We start from the raw sequence: 17,066 nt of genomic DNA, 5'->3' as shown, positions 1-17,066 counted from the left end.
TAGCGAGGAAAGTGCATCATCCACAGGCGTTAGTTCATCTTCATCACTGGAATCACTCATTTCTTTACGATATTATAACAGAAAACTCTGGAAGTTGTGTATTTTTACGCGAGTCGGTGAGAAAAGGTTTTAAGTAAAAAAATTGTTGACAATGTTGACATTTCTGATGTATGAAATGTCAGCGATGCGTTTTGAAATTGCATCGACTCAACTTGTGCGTTCAGAATTATATTTAACATCATTATAAAAAAACAAACGTTTCTTATGGAATTTTAAGGTTTATGACTTAAAATCATTAAATAAAGCTAAATTTGGTACTTTTAATTAGATTCTCAAACCATTTATTTTATGATAATTAATATCGAACGAACCATTATCATCAGCGTTTTACATTTTGTTATCTGTCTAGCTACTTAAACACGCTCCATCCAAGGTCAAATTACTTTCCCCACTAGTGGATAAAACGCGTTTTTCCCCGCTTGTATTGAAGGATAAACGACAACTTTCCGAGCTAGTGAGGGGAAAAATTACTTTTTGCTTTTCCCTCTTATTAACACCGGTGAAGTGAATCATCTGTTACCTACTAGTTTAAAATATGATTGTAAATGAGATTTAAACATTAACATTACAAATTATTTTATTTTGTCATTAAATTTGGTTAATATGAATCACATATTTTAACAAATTATTAACAATTTAAAAACTCAACAAATATTTTTCCTATTTAATGTACTAATTAATATTCTTATTTTATTTGTATATTTTAGATCTACATGTATTCACGTAAAATGGTTAATTGACCTACCGTGATAATTTATAATGTAGGTAATGATATTATTATTTAATACACTAAATCTAAATCTATGCAATATGCACACGGGTTTGATGGCTGCTATACACGATGGCCAGCCGCTGGGCCAGCGAGATGGCCATGCGATGGTTGAGAGCACGCACTATGGAATGCGCCACGTGTAGATGTGCACGCACCATCGCTGGCCCACTATCTTTGATGAGCGGACGAAAAACCGACACCGTGGCCATCCTATCGCCATCCCGCCGCCCCATAAGCCAACCGACACCACTACCCTCTCTACACGCTGGCCCATCTTAGTGGGCCAGTATAATGGCCCATCGTAGCCATTACAGTTGAACTGCCATGTAGGTAAGAAGGCTAGGAGGGTTCATTTTTCGTTTCGATGAGTCATTAAAACCCTCTAGTAACTATATATATCATTTATTTCTAAACGAGATTACAAAATAAAACTTTCCGGGGCCTATGTTTCGCGACCGCTCAACCCAATAAATTTCGATGCACTCGGTAGGCCCGCTACTTGTTACTTTTTTGAATGAATTTCATCATTGTCCATTCACAACTACGGGACTTAATCACATAAAATAAGATTTAAATTTACCTCCGACGTTTCGAGGACGGCGTTGTCCCCGCGGTCTCGGAGAAGACTGACCACAGACTGGCTAAAGTTGACATCAACATCTTCTAGGCGCGCGAGTTCTGTGGTAGGTACACTTGGTCTTGTGGTAAGTCCCGTCGTTGTGAATAATAATGAGTTAAAATCGTGAAAGTTTAAATCAGAATTATCATTGTGTCCGACGAAGATCAGTAGGTATAATTCTTGAGAAGTAATCACGCGTGTGCAACAAAAAAAACATCGCATTTGTTTACATATTACGGTAAAATCCACATTTAAATTCAAATTACGCAGATTCAGTTAATTCTAAGTCACGGCCCCAAAACACAATCAAAAATCTTACCCTCTAAAAACCTACACGTCTCAGTAAGATTTAATTTCTGTCCCTGCTTAAATATGGATGGTCTCTTGTTTAAGCGGGAGGGGGGAGCCCCCTGCCCCTCACCCCTCCTCGTGCCCCGAACGCCTAATTGAAACAAACAGGGGCGATTCACGACAAAGTCATTATTTCTACATTAACTTCGTAACACGGAGAGTAATTCTTTCACAAATGTTTAAGGATAGGCGTGCCCCGTTTGGTTAGGGTTCTGTAACCTGTTGATATGGAAACATGTTTATAGTGTGTAACTTTGCACGTTTAGTTTGCTAAGGCACAGAATAAGTAATAGTATTATCATACAGAATGGCCACGCACCGCCCCGCCCCGATTCGTATTACCTCGCCCCGCGACAGCAGATTGACGACCTTTTGCCGACCCTCAGTACTGTTTTTATAAGCAACTTACACAATGACGCATGCCGCGTGTACAGACGTGCCGTTCACACATAGAAACGCAAGTGATTTTTGATGTATAGCGTGTCCGCCCTGTGGCTAAGGGCCACTCGCACCATCCAAGGTTAGCCACTAACTTAACACAGGGTTAAATTGTACAGAACCCCTAGTGTAAATTTCATTCTATAGCGTGACGGACGTACGCGTTTGCGTTAAGTCTTATTTTATGTGGGATTTTGGAGTGGAGTGTATTTCCAAAACGTCCCGCTTGGCGCGCTGTTCAAAATCTCATACAAAATGAGAACGCAAACGCGTACTCACGTCACGCTATCGAATGAAATTTACACTAGGGGTACTGGTAACTCCGGGTTTAACCGGTTAACCCCGAGTTGGTGGCTAACCCCTGATGGCGCAAGTGGCCCTAACATTTTTTTCCTAGCGCTAAAAAGTGACATTAAGGATTTATGAAAGTTTTTTGTGGAAGCGCATGCAATCTTACCTAACAACTCAGAGGGTAATGTAGGCCTTATTGGGCTTAGTTTGCTGGTTTCCTCGTGATGTTTTTCTTTATCAAAGAGCAACTAGTACAAAATGAATCAAACGATATTTAATGCTATAACTGCTATAGGTAACACAAATATTATACGTTATACCCACGACCAAGTTAACATGAACGTCCATTCTACAAGGAACAGGATATCAGACGGTTACAAACCAAATCAATTTCAAAGCATTCTGACCGTTGACCATGTTCGCTCTACCGTCCGTTCCGCTTTACGCTTCGCTAATCGCTCAGCTCGTGCACTGTACCCACTCTCGAATCCGAGGTCCTCATCAAATCTCGCCGATGTCATCTCGGCGCCTATTCAATTACTTTGTACAAGTAAATCAGACAATTTACATGTTTATGCACCGGCGCGCTGTATATTTAAACTTTCTGCTCAAGATGGGAAAACTTGGCAGTAACGTTAATTTGTTTTTTTTTTTTTTTAATTTCGATGTTAGCGCAATGAACGGCTGTTTATTTTATTGGGTTGCTGCGCACTGTCGTTAAAAAGGGGTGTGTTATATAAATTGTTATGCAAATGGTATCTAAGTTCTTAATATATTTAATTAAAATTAAATTAAATTAAATTAAATATATCTTTATTTCAGACCCACAAGTCCATATATGGTTAGTTACATTAACTTAAAAGCTATGTTAGTTACCTACACTAATTATTTTTAATTACATTTTTTTATATATACACCTAGGTCACTTGATATAGGTCAAAGTAGACCTAACCTGCTCCATCCAGTGCCACATTATGGGGCAGCTAAATCTGTTAGCAATCACCTTCAGAATGCTGTTTCGACTTTCCCTTACGCGACCCATTAGCGACGTGATTTTTTTACGCATAATTGCGTGAAAATCGTCCGTGTGCGCTTGGGCGAACATTCCTGATGCACTGCACCACTTTGGAAGTCTCAGCAGCATTCTGAAAGCGTTGTTGTATTGAATGCGAAGGGCTTTGTAGGCTCGTTTCGTGTACCGAACCCAAAGACCGCTAGAGTAAAAAGACTGGCTATATGCTTTGAATAGTGTTATTTTAACTTCCACGGAACATCTAGCGAATCTTCGAGCCAGCATATTACTCCTCACCGACAACGCCCTTCGCTCCCTCTCGATAATCACACAGATCATTTGCTATAATGTGGCCCAAGTATTTGAAACGTTCCACCACTCTAAGTACAACTCCGCCAAGCGATCCTGGAGGGATAAAATATGGCTTTATTTTACCCGCCTTAAAAACCATCACTTCACTCTTGGCGGCGTTGTATACGAGTCCATGTGCGGCGGCGTACTTCTCGCACAGGGCCACTAACTGTCTAAGAGCCCCGATAGACGGACTTAGCAGCACCATGTCATCTGCGTAGCTTATATTGTTAACACATGTGTTTTCAATATAGCATCCTGCATGCATGCTGCTAAGTTCGTCTATCAGGTCGTTCATATACAAGTTGAACAGTTTCGGAGACGTGAGCCCCCCCTGCCTGACACCACATTCAAGCCTATACTCAACGGACAGTGACTTGGCCCACCTGACCTGGTTTGTTTGATTTTGGTACCAATTAAAAACGTATATATACAATAATAAAAAATAACTTAAACTTATCTAAATTAAACAATAAACTACAAAACTAACTAAAATATTATATTCAAAAAGACCTCCGCGAGCTGTACCGGGTGCAAAGGTGCCCATCACACTTGCCCCGTTACCACGTTGGATAGCGATGGTCAACCTTTGCACCAGGTACGAACCCGCGCGAGCATCAGAGGTCCTCTCCCTAATTCTATGTCCCACCTGCCTAATAAACGCCATGGCGTCAGACCCCCAATTATATGTCAGTTCTTAATTATATTCAAAAAGTCATTTGATTTACTAGTACAACGCTGGGAACAATTTTGTGAATCGATTGTTAAAGTTATTTATTTTAATAAGACAAAGTAAGAAAAATAGTAAGATACCTATTGTATTGTTTAATACAAACAGCTAGACTTCTATTAGGACTCCTATTCTAAACTGAAATAGATATCATACACTAAAGAATGACCAAGTCCACCGGTGACCGAGGCGGGAATCAAACACAAATCAAAATATTTCATGAAATAATTTGATTTATTCCCTTGAGTTGAACTAAAGTATTCATCCTTAGTTTTTTAGCATCCCATCGTTTAAAAATTCGTAGGTGGGTAAGTCAGTAAAGGTAAAAAAAGTACCTATATTTAAATCTGTATTTGTATATACCTACTTCTACATTGCAATTCACATGTAGGTACATCACAGGTATTACAAGAGTATAGGTAGGTACACAAATGGCACATGAAGCTCTGATGGGCGCAGCAATGAATTATGAACAAAAATAATGCTCAGTAATATGAATTTTAATAAACGCTCCATATAACATTACTAGCTTCACGTTTATACAAAGCGATTTTCAGAATAAAATATTAAAATGGCGTCGGAACAGGGTTGTCAAAACCGGACACGATGGAGGTTAGTTAGGAATTCAATTGTGTGAAAAATGCGACCGGGAGAGTCAACACGGCCGTCGGCATCGACAATTGGCGATCTTTGTCGGTGATTGTCGGCTTTGTCGGCTACGAGTATGTTAATTTGGCTTGCAGAGGGTTGCAGGTACTTGTGTAATATGACAATTAATATTTGTGATTACCCTTTATTGACTTTGAAGTTATCTTAGGGAAAGGGAGATAGTTAACTCTGCACTATTGTTAATCGCATCCAAATTGATAAATACCAAAAACCGAGTTAGGTATTAGTAATGTACTCTAAGGCCTAATGTAAACTAAGTAAGACCGTACAGTTTCTTGCAATAATTTTATTACATTTATGTACCAAAATCACAAACCAACCAAACCATAATGGCAAAAAACGGAATCCTTATAGTTTCGTTAATGTCCGTCTGTCTGTCTATATGTCACAACCATTTTACTCGAAATTTATTAAGGTAGATATTTTAATTAAATTTAGAGCATAGGTGTATTTTATAAGCCGATGCTTACCTAGTTTAGAGGTAAGTTAAAATTAATAAATTTAATTAATTCATCGAGCAATGGAAAAGCACCCCGTTACATGTAACTAAAGCAAAAAAATAATATTCTGACACATTTTTAAAAACAACTTTAAGTGATTTTTTTTATAACAATCGCTTAGAAAGTCCAAATTAAATTGTCCTCCTGTCCGCTTTAACAGAAACAGACGTAAAAAAATATTTACCGAACTTGAATCGGTCATAAATATCTCAAAAATTAAATAGCCTAAATAACATCACATATGGCTAAACAAAGACAAAATGATAATTAATGCAGTAGGTAGAAAAATATGGATAGTATGTATTTTTAAATGTAATAACTGTAATAAGTGAACGTCATTTCCAAATACTCTTAACGCCACTTGCACCATCCCACTAACCCGGGGTTAAGCGGTTAAACCGTTAACCCAGTGTCAAATTGTACCGGTAACCATGGTAAATCAACGTTTAACCGGTTAACCCCGGGTTAGTCGAATGGTGCAAGTGGCGCTTAGGTAGGTAACGCTCATTAATTATTAACCTTTAGCTAAAATCAATTAAGCTCGTCACAATTAATTGAGCTCTCATTTATTAAATACACAATAGCTTTTATTCGTAAAGTCAACACTCGAGTTAGACGGCCTCGCCGGCTCGGCCATTAAATATTAATCGTGAATTAACCCATCTTCGCCGACTCGGCTCGAGAGCGGCATTCCAACTTTAAAAACCTCATCTTGATTTGATATGGAGTGCTATATTACTCGTAGTGCATCTTCCGCATGAAAATACAATTTGTGACAAAAATATTTATAATCAATTTAAGGTATTCAGATTAGGATAAAATTTGCATGGATGACGGGTAGACAAAATGGTCATTAGTTGACACAAAAATTTTCACCACAACGCAAGGAAAATACTAACGGTAAAATAACAAACAAAATCCAACCAAATGAACTCAAAATGAATGTTTAAATAATTATCATTCAGAATCATCATTTAAAAGTCAATTATACCAGCCAACATAAGAAAATAACTCAAAATTTGCATTTAATTACTTTGCCACACATATCGATAAAATGCAACTTTCTTATCAGTTTTTGAACAATCAAGAGAGCCTTTACTTGCTGCTGTGGTGAAATAGTTATTTGTACAACAAGAGAGGAAAGTTGGTTTTTCTTGCGAGTGTTTCATAGAGTCCCGAGAAAGTGAAAGATTCTATAATTGTATCACGAGCGAAGCAAGTGATTCTAAGTTAGAATCTTGAGCGTAGCGAGGGACTCAAAAACACGAGATGTAAAATAACTACTCTCGTGTTGCACTAATAATTTTTCACCTCAGTAGTAAGAACATATTAAAGGTTAAAATGTATTTCGAATTACACAGAATAATGCAGAAAAAAAATGTAATAGAATTATGAAGTGGCACTTCATGGCCTTCAGTTTCATTCCCTGGAGTGAGGAAAGTCGCACTTTCCTCACTCCAGGGAGTGACGAAAGTAGGCTTGTTCGAGCTGCTAAGGTAAACAATAATATTTCTCCTACTTTTTCTTGCCAATGTCAGGACAATATGCCCTTCAATGGATCATCACTATTATTGTTACACCTTCTTAGGTTGAGAGGAATATTAAATTAATATCGAATCAAAATGAATTTTTCGAATTGGAATGCCGCGTCGAGTCGATTAAGCGCGCAAAGTGAGTAAATAACGGGCGGGGACGATTAATTTTGCAAAGAGCTTGTTTAAGTCTTTGAATTGGGATTGTAATGATTATTTATGGGGCGTTTACCGTGTTGATTTTACTTATACGAGATATGCCGGGACAGGGGATTCAGGTATACGTAATTTGGCTGTCATTTTAAAAGTGGTCATTATATTTTTCCCTTATCCGGGACCCTTAAAATAAAATGAGTAAAAACTTATTGGTTCCAGCTGCTTGAAATTGGCACAGTCGGTAGGTTATGCTGCTTTTTAGGCTCACTTGCACCATCCGTTCCACTTACCCGTAATAACGAAAAAAATGATGATATAAGTTCAGGATATGTCTTATACCTAAATTTTAAGAAAGTTACATAGACAAATAGAATATAGCGTGTACATAAAAACTAGCCAAGTCAAATCCTGAACTTTAATTACATCCCAAGCGAGCTAGAACTTGGCAACCATATAGATCTCAATTCTTTTTCTGGCGAAAGTCAACAACTACGCATACCTACTCTTAATATTGAGCTTGGCTCTCATTTCACATTTATGTTTTTGAAGGGTACACACATACCCCATAAAATACTGTTTTGTATTAATATCTTTTTTGAGACATTTTTTTGCGAAATAATGAATTTATCCGGTCTAGTAAACAACTAAAAAAACTACTTTCCTAAATCATTCTTAAAGTTAATCCATAGTTAAATGGAGATTCAATTAAAGTTTCGGGCCCATAACACGAGGGTCCACGCACAGCGGGTCGGGGTCTGCGCAATCGAGACAAGTGTGGACTGAACACCGGTCTCAGAGGAGCGCTTGTACCAGATTTAGCTGGGGTGTACACTGCTTTGATATTATGTGGATATTCTTTAAAAAATAGTTTTCATATCTTTATATTTGTATCAGTTTCACCAAGTTCATATCTTAATTTATTATTTATATTTTATTTTTATTTTCTTTAATGAGGTATTTGGGTAATTTTAGGAAAAAGTACACTCGTCGGTAGGTAAAATATAACGGTGGACCGCACCAATATTTAATCAAGCAGTTTAAATTATTTATACATACATCTGCGATCGATATAACAAGTTTTATATTAAAAGATGGATAGTATGTATTTTTTTACATGTAATAACTGTAATAAGTGAATGAGATTTCCAAATACTCTTAGCGCATTAATAGCATAATTTATCCTGACTAAAATTAAATAAATTCTTAAAACTTATGTTACATTTTCCTAATTTTAGAAGTACTTACTGCGGTTTGAGTTGAGTCAAAGATAGGCGTGACAAAACAGCCAGTTTATTGTTCCGTAATTAATAATTTCATTCTATACAATGAATGTGTGCCAAAATAATAATAAATCAAATAACCCATGGCATACCACGCATGAAAAAATGCAATAATAATATGTACTGTTTCGCTACAGAACTTGTACTACCTATCCGATAGTTGGTTATTATTCTGTAACGAATTGCAAAATAATCGAATCACCGCTTGGTCACCCTACTCTACAGACGCTCAAGTGTCCCCGGTCGGATTATCCGCAGAAATGCACAACATGTTGTCAATGCGTGTGGACCGAAGCTTACATCAATGTTACAGACAAAAGGTCTTAACTTCCCAAGAGTTCTATACTGATTTACGACATTTGGAAATAAGTTGGCTACTTGTCGATCGAGGGTACTTTGTAAGAGATGCGAGGGTACTGGTGCGTTTCCTTACATGATGATGTGGTTACAGCTTCTTTTTACTGGGATCGGGAAATAGGGTAATGTTCAATAACATAACATAGTTTGCTCAACTCATTCTAAGTATTATAAATGTTATTATTATACCTAATAATAACATTTATTTACCTCATAATACCTATACAAAAAACACTAAAACCAAAATCATACACCAATAACATGATTTATAGGCGTGTTTTTCTTTCGTTTTATTTTATTTCTAGATCAACGTGTGCTGGAATGCTTTCATGGAGTGTCCATAAAAAAAAAAAAATTAAGACGATGAAAACTTGTGGTCGGTACGATTTACTCTATAAATAAAAGTGTTTAGAGAAGGACAAACAATGGATTTTATAGAAACAATGCATTTTGTAAATTATTAAAAACTAGGCCAAATAATAAATAAAAATATTCATATTTCTTCCCGAAACCGCCCTATAATAAAAATCACGTCATCACCATATTAATCTTATTTACAATTTCACGGGCCAACTGCAGACAGAATTACAAAGAAATTCGCTATCATAATGCCATACTGCGTTTGAAATCAAAAAGTAGTATCTCCCTACAAGTTACGTACAAAGTTACTGTGTTTTTCCCGTGTATGGGAGATACTGGTAATTATGACCGCTATATCGCCCATATGGCCCACTGTGCACATGTGCCCCTCAGACTTGCTATCTGTTACTGTTTGGGCAATTTTTTGATTGCATTGATTTCGTGGGGCGGTGGAGGGTCGGAACGAATTCGTATTTAAAAAATATGCGGACTGTATTAAATCATCGTGCGTTCGTACTGTTTTATTTCTGGTGAACTTGTTTACTTTTTTTGTCAACTTGTCAGTTTTGTTGATGGTTATTGAAATTTTCGGTATTCGTCAGTTAAAATATTTATAGGTACAATTAAGACAATATAAACCAAAATTTTTATTAGGTGTACTTTTAAATACTTTTGCATTTATTTTACAAGCAGGTCTTTGGATATTGGATATTACCTATATATATATATTTTTAATAATTTGTCATTGTTTTTAATTTCGAATTAGCTAAGTATGTACGAGATATTCAAGTACTATAATATTTCATTATGTACAATGCGCTACGGCGTAGGCGTTTGGCGTCGTAGCCAATACAGGTAATTTTACCAAAGAATTGAAGACAGAAACTGAAAGCTTTTCGTAGGTACTTAATAATTTTGCGAGTGACGAGGGCTTAAATATTAGTTTTGTATATAATTTTTATTATTTTAAAATGCATATAACGTTTTACCTGTTTAAGAAAAAAGTGTTGCTACTTTATTGATTACACCCACAAAAAATATCTAGTGTCGCCCACAGCGTGTAACATATGCAATCGTTATTCCGTAACGTCGTTTGACTCAATCAATTATTTGCCCACTGTTCAGGGGTGGCACAAATTGACTAATCGGACCCATAATGGCCCGTCGCCGCGGCCCGATCTGCCAACCCTATGTTGATTTCTGACATTAGGGCTGAGTGGTGATTTATCACTTTAAACTGGATCCTTGGCATGTTTTGTTACACTTAAATTATTGTTTTGATGCTCTTTAGAGTTGCAAGAGGTTGAGGACAATGGAGAAAATGATTTATTAGTAAGTATGTTCTTTTTTTGTTATTTAATGCTACTTGACTCACAGTCCACGTTATTTGTATCTGTCTGTATCTATTGTAATAGCTAATATTTCAAAAAAAGTAATGTCCCGAAGGTATTTCACGAATTAACTATTATACCTCACAGCAATTCCGATATTTCTAATAGGTAGATGAGTGTGTGTTGAATAAAATCAAATAAATAATTAGAAATAAGGTCGGCAAACTGTTTCAAAAGCTAGACGAAATCCATTGACTTATTCATTTGACAAAAATGTAAGCAATTGAAACATTGCGCTGCATATAAAAACCATTATTTCTATTATAACATTGATAACACAAATTAATTGAAAATACAAGTTCAAAACAGATTAAAACTGGTGTAACAAGCTCAACCAAGGGCTCTTCTTATAGGTAACTTAACAAACACTCGCCTACAAATCAACCAGCGAAAGTGTGGTCCCCAATTACGTACATTTGCTACCTATCTAGAGTTCTACTTATTCTGGATGTCGAGGCGACTGCCTCGACCAAAAATGATCCGCGCCCACGCCCGCCCCTGCAGCCAATTGATATTCGATACAGTAAATTCACACGCACTCCCCATTTGTGTAGGAAACAATCGCTTTGTTCCGAACCACTGTGCAGTTTTATTGACCGGCAACGGTAAATGAAGTCATTTTACTCTAATGTGCTCCTTTATTCGCAATAGTTGCAAATGTTGACGTCGTTTTCGGAATAATGACACGTTTTTCGGAAATAATGGGATGTTAGTGTTATTGCCTGGTTTATGTTTTTTCCGTTGTATGCGCAGCATTAAACCACTGTGCAATTAATAATGCAGCTTACAACACGTACATATTAGATTATTTGGACATAGACATACATATCCTGTAAATAGAATTGTATAAAATCTTTAGTCTATTTGAGAAGTTATACCGATTTAATTGTATTTATTTCAAAGTATTTAGAGGAAACTTAACCTGTTTCTGCCTTGGATAAAATTCGATCAAATAGATTTATTAGTTAAAAAGGAGCATTTGTTAATTCGATGTAGCTTCAAAAACATCATAATCATTAATTCGTCATAAGTATGTGTTTTCTTTTACCTGTCTTCTGGCTTAGAGCGTTTTCACATTGTCCAGTGTTGGCCGAAAAGTTAATGCAATTAACCATTAACCAGTACAAATTGAACCGTAAACTGTAACCGTCCGCTACGGTTTACGGTTCAATTTGTACGGTTATAGATAAATTGCAATTAACGTTCGGCCAACACTGACATTGTCCGATCTGATATCGGATGTAGGATCCTACATCCGCGTAGTCAGGCCGCGGGGGCACGCACACTATAACAAGCATTATGCCTACACATACGCACACAAACAAAATATTATCGGTCCGACAGCTGGCTGTTAGTTGGCAAAACCTGCTTGTTAACTTTGCGAATAATTAGGAAATCGAGTTTTTAATGCGATGTTTTTTATAGGATGGAGGCAACAAATCTGGCCTTGTCTCCGCGGGAGACGCTCAAGCCACGCGACCACAAGGCCATGCAGCTCAACAGTAAACCCAACCAAGTAAGCTTCTCACAAGCGAGACAGTCTCATGCGACGTGAGATATACGAAAACTTCAACTCCTGGGGGCCTAGCCAAGATAACAATCGTTGATAGAAAGCGCCAATCGAAATTTTTTGTAAAAACAAATAATATATGGAAATAGTCACGTAACTTCTTGACATGCCGATACATTATTTATTTGCTTTTGGCGTTTGTCGATGTGGGATTAATTCGGCTGGCTATGTACTGACACATATACCTAGTTTGTTCTTTTCTGCAGTTAAGCAATACCTATACAGGGCGGAAAAAAATTATGGGCCCTGGAGGGAAAGTGCCTTAAAACCTTAAGTTAGCTCATTTTACTTAAAGGAAACATTCTTTTATTTTTAGAAACAAAACTGGATTCATAGATTTTTTTTTAGTTTTGCTTTTCTAAAAATATTCTTGATTAACCTAATGTTTCTTGGAGAAATGTTATCATTAACTTAACTGTATCGACTGGTAGAATATAAAATAGATGGTGTTTATTTTTTGGAATTTTTTGTCGGTTCGATTCCCGGACGAGAAAAGCGAATTTAAAAAAATCTTTAAATGCAGTTTTGTTTCTTTTTAAAAATAAAAGAATGTTTCCTTTAAATTAAATGAGCTAACTTAAGGTTTTAAGGTACTTTCCCTCCAGGGCCCATAATTTTTTTCTAAACTGTACTGTATACCTGCTTGATAGGACATCAATATAATACAGGATACAAGTTCAAGATCAACATTGTCGTTGGTATGAATTTAACACAAAACATTCTCACATACGAAAGTCTTTCGACTTGGCAAATCCAACTCGCAATCAGCAAAGAGTAAAACCAAATTTTCAATTTGGATAATATTGTAGATAAGGTTAAATTGAATCAAATTATTGACATATTGCACTCTAATATTAATCCTATTTCTAAAACATTTACATTCTTATTATTTTAATACTTATATAATTTGACATCACTTAATAATAATTATTTGCCCGTTTATTTTTGTATTTAATACACTGACAATTATGTGATTCAATTCGGCTTATATGTATAAAAACTACTAAATTGACCTACTTTTATATTATACACATAGATTTAAGATTAGATCCTAAGTATGCATATAATATTGCTATACCCCCACGGGGTCCATGTGGAACTACCAAGAATTTGTAATACCTATAAAACCATGGTTGCAATAAATAAATATGAAATATGAAAAACGAAGCGACTCTAACTTGAGCCTTCTTTCTAGGTGTCGACGGTGCTTCTATACGGCGTCCCGATCGTGTCGCTGGTGATCGAGGGCATAGAGCGGCTTTGCTTGGCGCAGATCTCCAACACGCTTCTCAAGCAGTTCTCCTACAATGAGATCCACAACCGGCGGGTAGCGCTAGGGATTACTTGCGTGCAGTGCACGCCAGTTCAGCTGGAGATACTACGGCGGGCTGGCGCCATGCCCGTGTCCTCGCGGCGTTGTGGTGAGTGACAGTTTATGTAGACTGGCACAGATCTTCAATACACTCTTGTTGCACGAATAACACAATCTCCTTGAACCGTGTGTAAACTGAGTAAACGCACGAGCACGGCGACCACCGAGGCAAGCGGCGCGGCGTCATGTAAAACAAATGAAAACGTATGCGAGCGGCCTCAGTGCATGCTGCCCAAATCTCTTGGAAGCTCGAAGCAACGCTGCCGCAGCATTTGCCCCGACAAACGAGCCACTGAACGCTCGCCATGAAGCCCGTACAGTACCTACACAGATACTTATTCCGCGTGTTAAATATGTTTTCATATCTACATCCTAAATGCTACCTAATTAACATATCATGTTATGCTACGATTTATTTTATCCCTAGGCATGATAACGCGGCGAGAGGCAGAGAGGTTGTGCAAGTCGTTTCTAGGCGACAACGCTCCACCGCGACTCCCAGACGACTTCGCCTTCGCCGTTCACCACGAGTGCGCCTGGGGCTGCCGGGGCGCCTTTTTGCCTGCTAGGTACTTATTCACAAGATATTCCTCATTACAGTATTTGGTTATATCGCTAACGTCCATCATTTCATTACTTGATAGTATCATAGAGTAACTTATACTAGAGCGGTACTGTCATAGTAAATTTTGTAACCCCAGTAAATTCACTGCCATCTGTCGACACACTTTAAAACTAAAAATGAAGATTTATAAAAATACGATAGAATGTATTTAAATATAGATAAATGTTTTTTTTTATTTGCATTAATTATTTTTATGATTTTGACCCATGTTCTTCCACTGATATGCGTTAAAATTGTTAAATAACAAACGAAACCGTCAACGCCATCTATACGACTGTAGGCCAAAACTAGTAGCGCCCTCTAAACGAGAATCAAATTTTCTTGATTTTCGAGGCACGTTTTTTCCTTAGACTGTATCCATCTATTACGGAGTTATATCTATCTTTGATAGTATAAAAAAAATTCTTCTCCAGATGTCCAAGGACAGGTTTCAGCTGCCCTTCCTCTTCAGTTGTCACATAACGTACAAAAACATTTTTTTGTATTTATAACGCTTCTCTGTGGACTTTCACAGGAGCGCTGCGAGATAGACTACCTGTCTGTTTTCAACTGTATTAATTGGAAAGGGACGGGTATTCTATCTCGCGGGCTAGATACTGTCGTGGCGCACTTGCGTGTGCCTACAGTCATAATTTCTGAATATCTCGGACATTGTGGCGTCCTTATATATAGGCGTACGGTCTTGTATGACGAAAAACACGAAATACATATATGAATATCAAATTCCGTGGCAGGTACAATTCATCTCGCGCAAAATGCATCAAGTGTGCATACTGCGGCCTGTTCTTCTCCCCCAACAAGTTCATCTTTCACTCGCACCGCGTGGGCCCCGGCGACAAGTACGTGCAGCCCGACGCCGCCAACTTCAACTCGTGGCGCCGCCACATGAAGCTGAGCGGCTCGCCGCCCGATGAGGTCGTGCATGCTTGGGAGGACGTTAAAGCCATGTTTAATGGAGGGACGAGGAAGAGGATGCTGTCCGCTGCTAGGTAAGTAAGGAGTTTTAGTAACGTATGCCTTCAATTGGCAATCATAGCCCGACGGTGAATTTATTTTAATTTTTTTGTCCGATATGTTAGTAGGTGCGCCTGATGACCTTGATGACTCCAACGACTGTTTCAAAATACGTCAGAAAAAAATCATTTCCTAACAGAGATTGCCTCGCAATGTGCATTCCGATATTCGGTTTAGTCCACATCTGTTACACTTAAGTAATTTCAAATAGTGTTCTGGATCAGATTGATAAGGAGTTTAAGATTAAGTTAAGTTTAAGTTTACATTTAAGATTAACTACTTAATACTGAGTATAAAAACTCTACTCTAAACTCTAGAAATATTAAAATTGAAATATCTTTATTTCGAACTTGACGTCCATAGGGTTAGGTCATACAATAACTTAATCTAGGGTTAATATTACAATTAATTAGACAAAACTAACTATTGGACAAAACAAACAGAACAAAACGTTACATAACATAACATTACATTTACAACTTTCGCGGCGGAGCAGCAACAGGTGCGTGTAGCTGCATGTACCGTTTGACTAGGGGCGAATCCCAACGCTGCGCCAGCTTCTGCTTATTAATATGCTTAACTTCGGTTAAAGGAACAAAAAACAGATTGGTTAGGTTATTCAGCTCTTACCAGGAGCGCTGTAGTTAGTCTTACTTTAATCTCAGCAAAAAGTTCAGCTTTAATGTGCCACAGACGAGTGTCAATCCGCAGGCCGGAGGCAGAAGCGAGCGAGGCGAAGCGCGCGGCGGCGAGTCCACCGGCGCACGCGCCCGTGCCACGGTTGGCAGACTATGTGTGGGGCGCACGACTGCCTCTACCATACGCTCTACCCTGGCTCAAGCCAACGTTGTGGTCACCAGGTATGTGTGTCAAAGATGAGTGTAGGTGTCAACTCCTTGTTCTATAAGGCTGCGGACTGTTTGGCCGAGCGCAACGTATGAATGGCCTTGATTTGCTGCTCGCCGCGCCGCCGGTCGCAAGTGTCCAGTCCCCGGCCTCATGCTTACAGCAATCATAACATAAGTATTAGGTACTTAGCTAGTTCCAGAACATCTGTAGGGCTAAGATGGTCACCATGCCTGTCACGTTCTAACAAATATATAAGTGCGAAAGTGACGCATGGCATGACAGGGATAAAAATGCGACCATGATACCGCTGCTGCGGTAGAATGATTTGATCGAACTTACTCTATGGAAAACTCTTATACCCTCTTTTACAAAATTCAGTTTTCTTTTACCTTTTACCTTTTCGTTATGTTCATGAGAACGATCACGATTAGTCATTAACGTTAACATTTGATTGCGTAGGAGCATTGACAGCATTAAGCAGCGTGGGGTCACTTGAGGAGCCGCGCGCGTTCCGGCCCGTGAGGCGCGAGTCACCCCCGTCACCCGGCATGTCTTCAAGGTCACCGTTGTCACCAACCAGGTATAAATTTAATTGGATAGTACAGCGTTAGTGGGTACTGAGTGGACGCTCGATCGTCGGTTACCAGTGGGGCGACCGGCGCGGCGTCCATGTTAAACAAATGCTAACATATGCTAGTGACCTCACCCGTGGATTCGTGGGACGTTCAACACAACGCTACACGCCTCGCTGGTCGCTCGCCACTGAG

At 38.2% G+C, this 17,066-nt stretch overlaps 1 protein-coding gene across 1 annotated transcript in view; it reads left to right on the top strand.

Annotated features, from left to right (window-relative positions):
• Positions 1-12,273: 12,273 nt before the first annotated feature.
• LOC134749037 (SKI family transcriptional corepressor 2) overlaps positions 12,274-17,066 on the top strand; it is a 28,062-nt gene continuing 23,269 nt past the window's right edge. Inside the window, exons 1-6 of the mRNA XM_063683930.1 lie at positions 12,274-12,385; positions 13,635-13,860; positions 14,239-14,380; positions 15,171-15,425; positions 16,162-16,310; positions 16,759-16,879. Coding sequence (XP_063540000.1) covers positions 12,296-12,385; positions 13,635-13,860; positions 14,239-14,380; positions 15,171-15,425; positions 16,162-16,310; positions 16,759-16,879 — 983 coding nt within the window. The 5' untranslated portion in view covers positions 12,274-12,295. The remainder of the gene's footprint in view (positions 12,386-13,634; positions 13,861-14,238; positions 14,381-15,170; positions 15,426-16,161; positions 16,311-16,758; positions 16,880-17,066) is intronic.

Source organism: Cydia strobilella, chromosome 17, assembly GCF_947568885.1.
Source record: "Cydia strobilella chromosome 17, ilCydStro3.1, whole genome shotgun sequence".
NCBI classification, from domain to species: Eukaryota; Metazoa; Arthropoda; class Insecta; order Lepidoptera; family Tortricidae; genus Cydia; species Cydia strobilella.
Note: the sequence above shows the minus strand (reverse complement) of the source record. Positions and strands in the feature narration are given on the sequence as shown.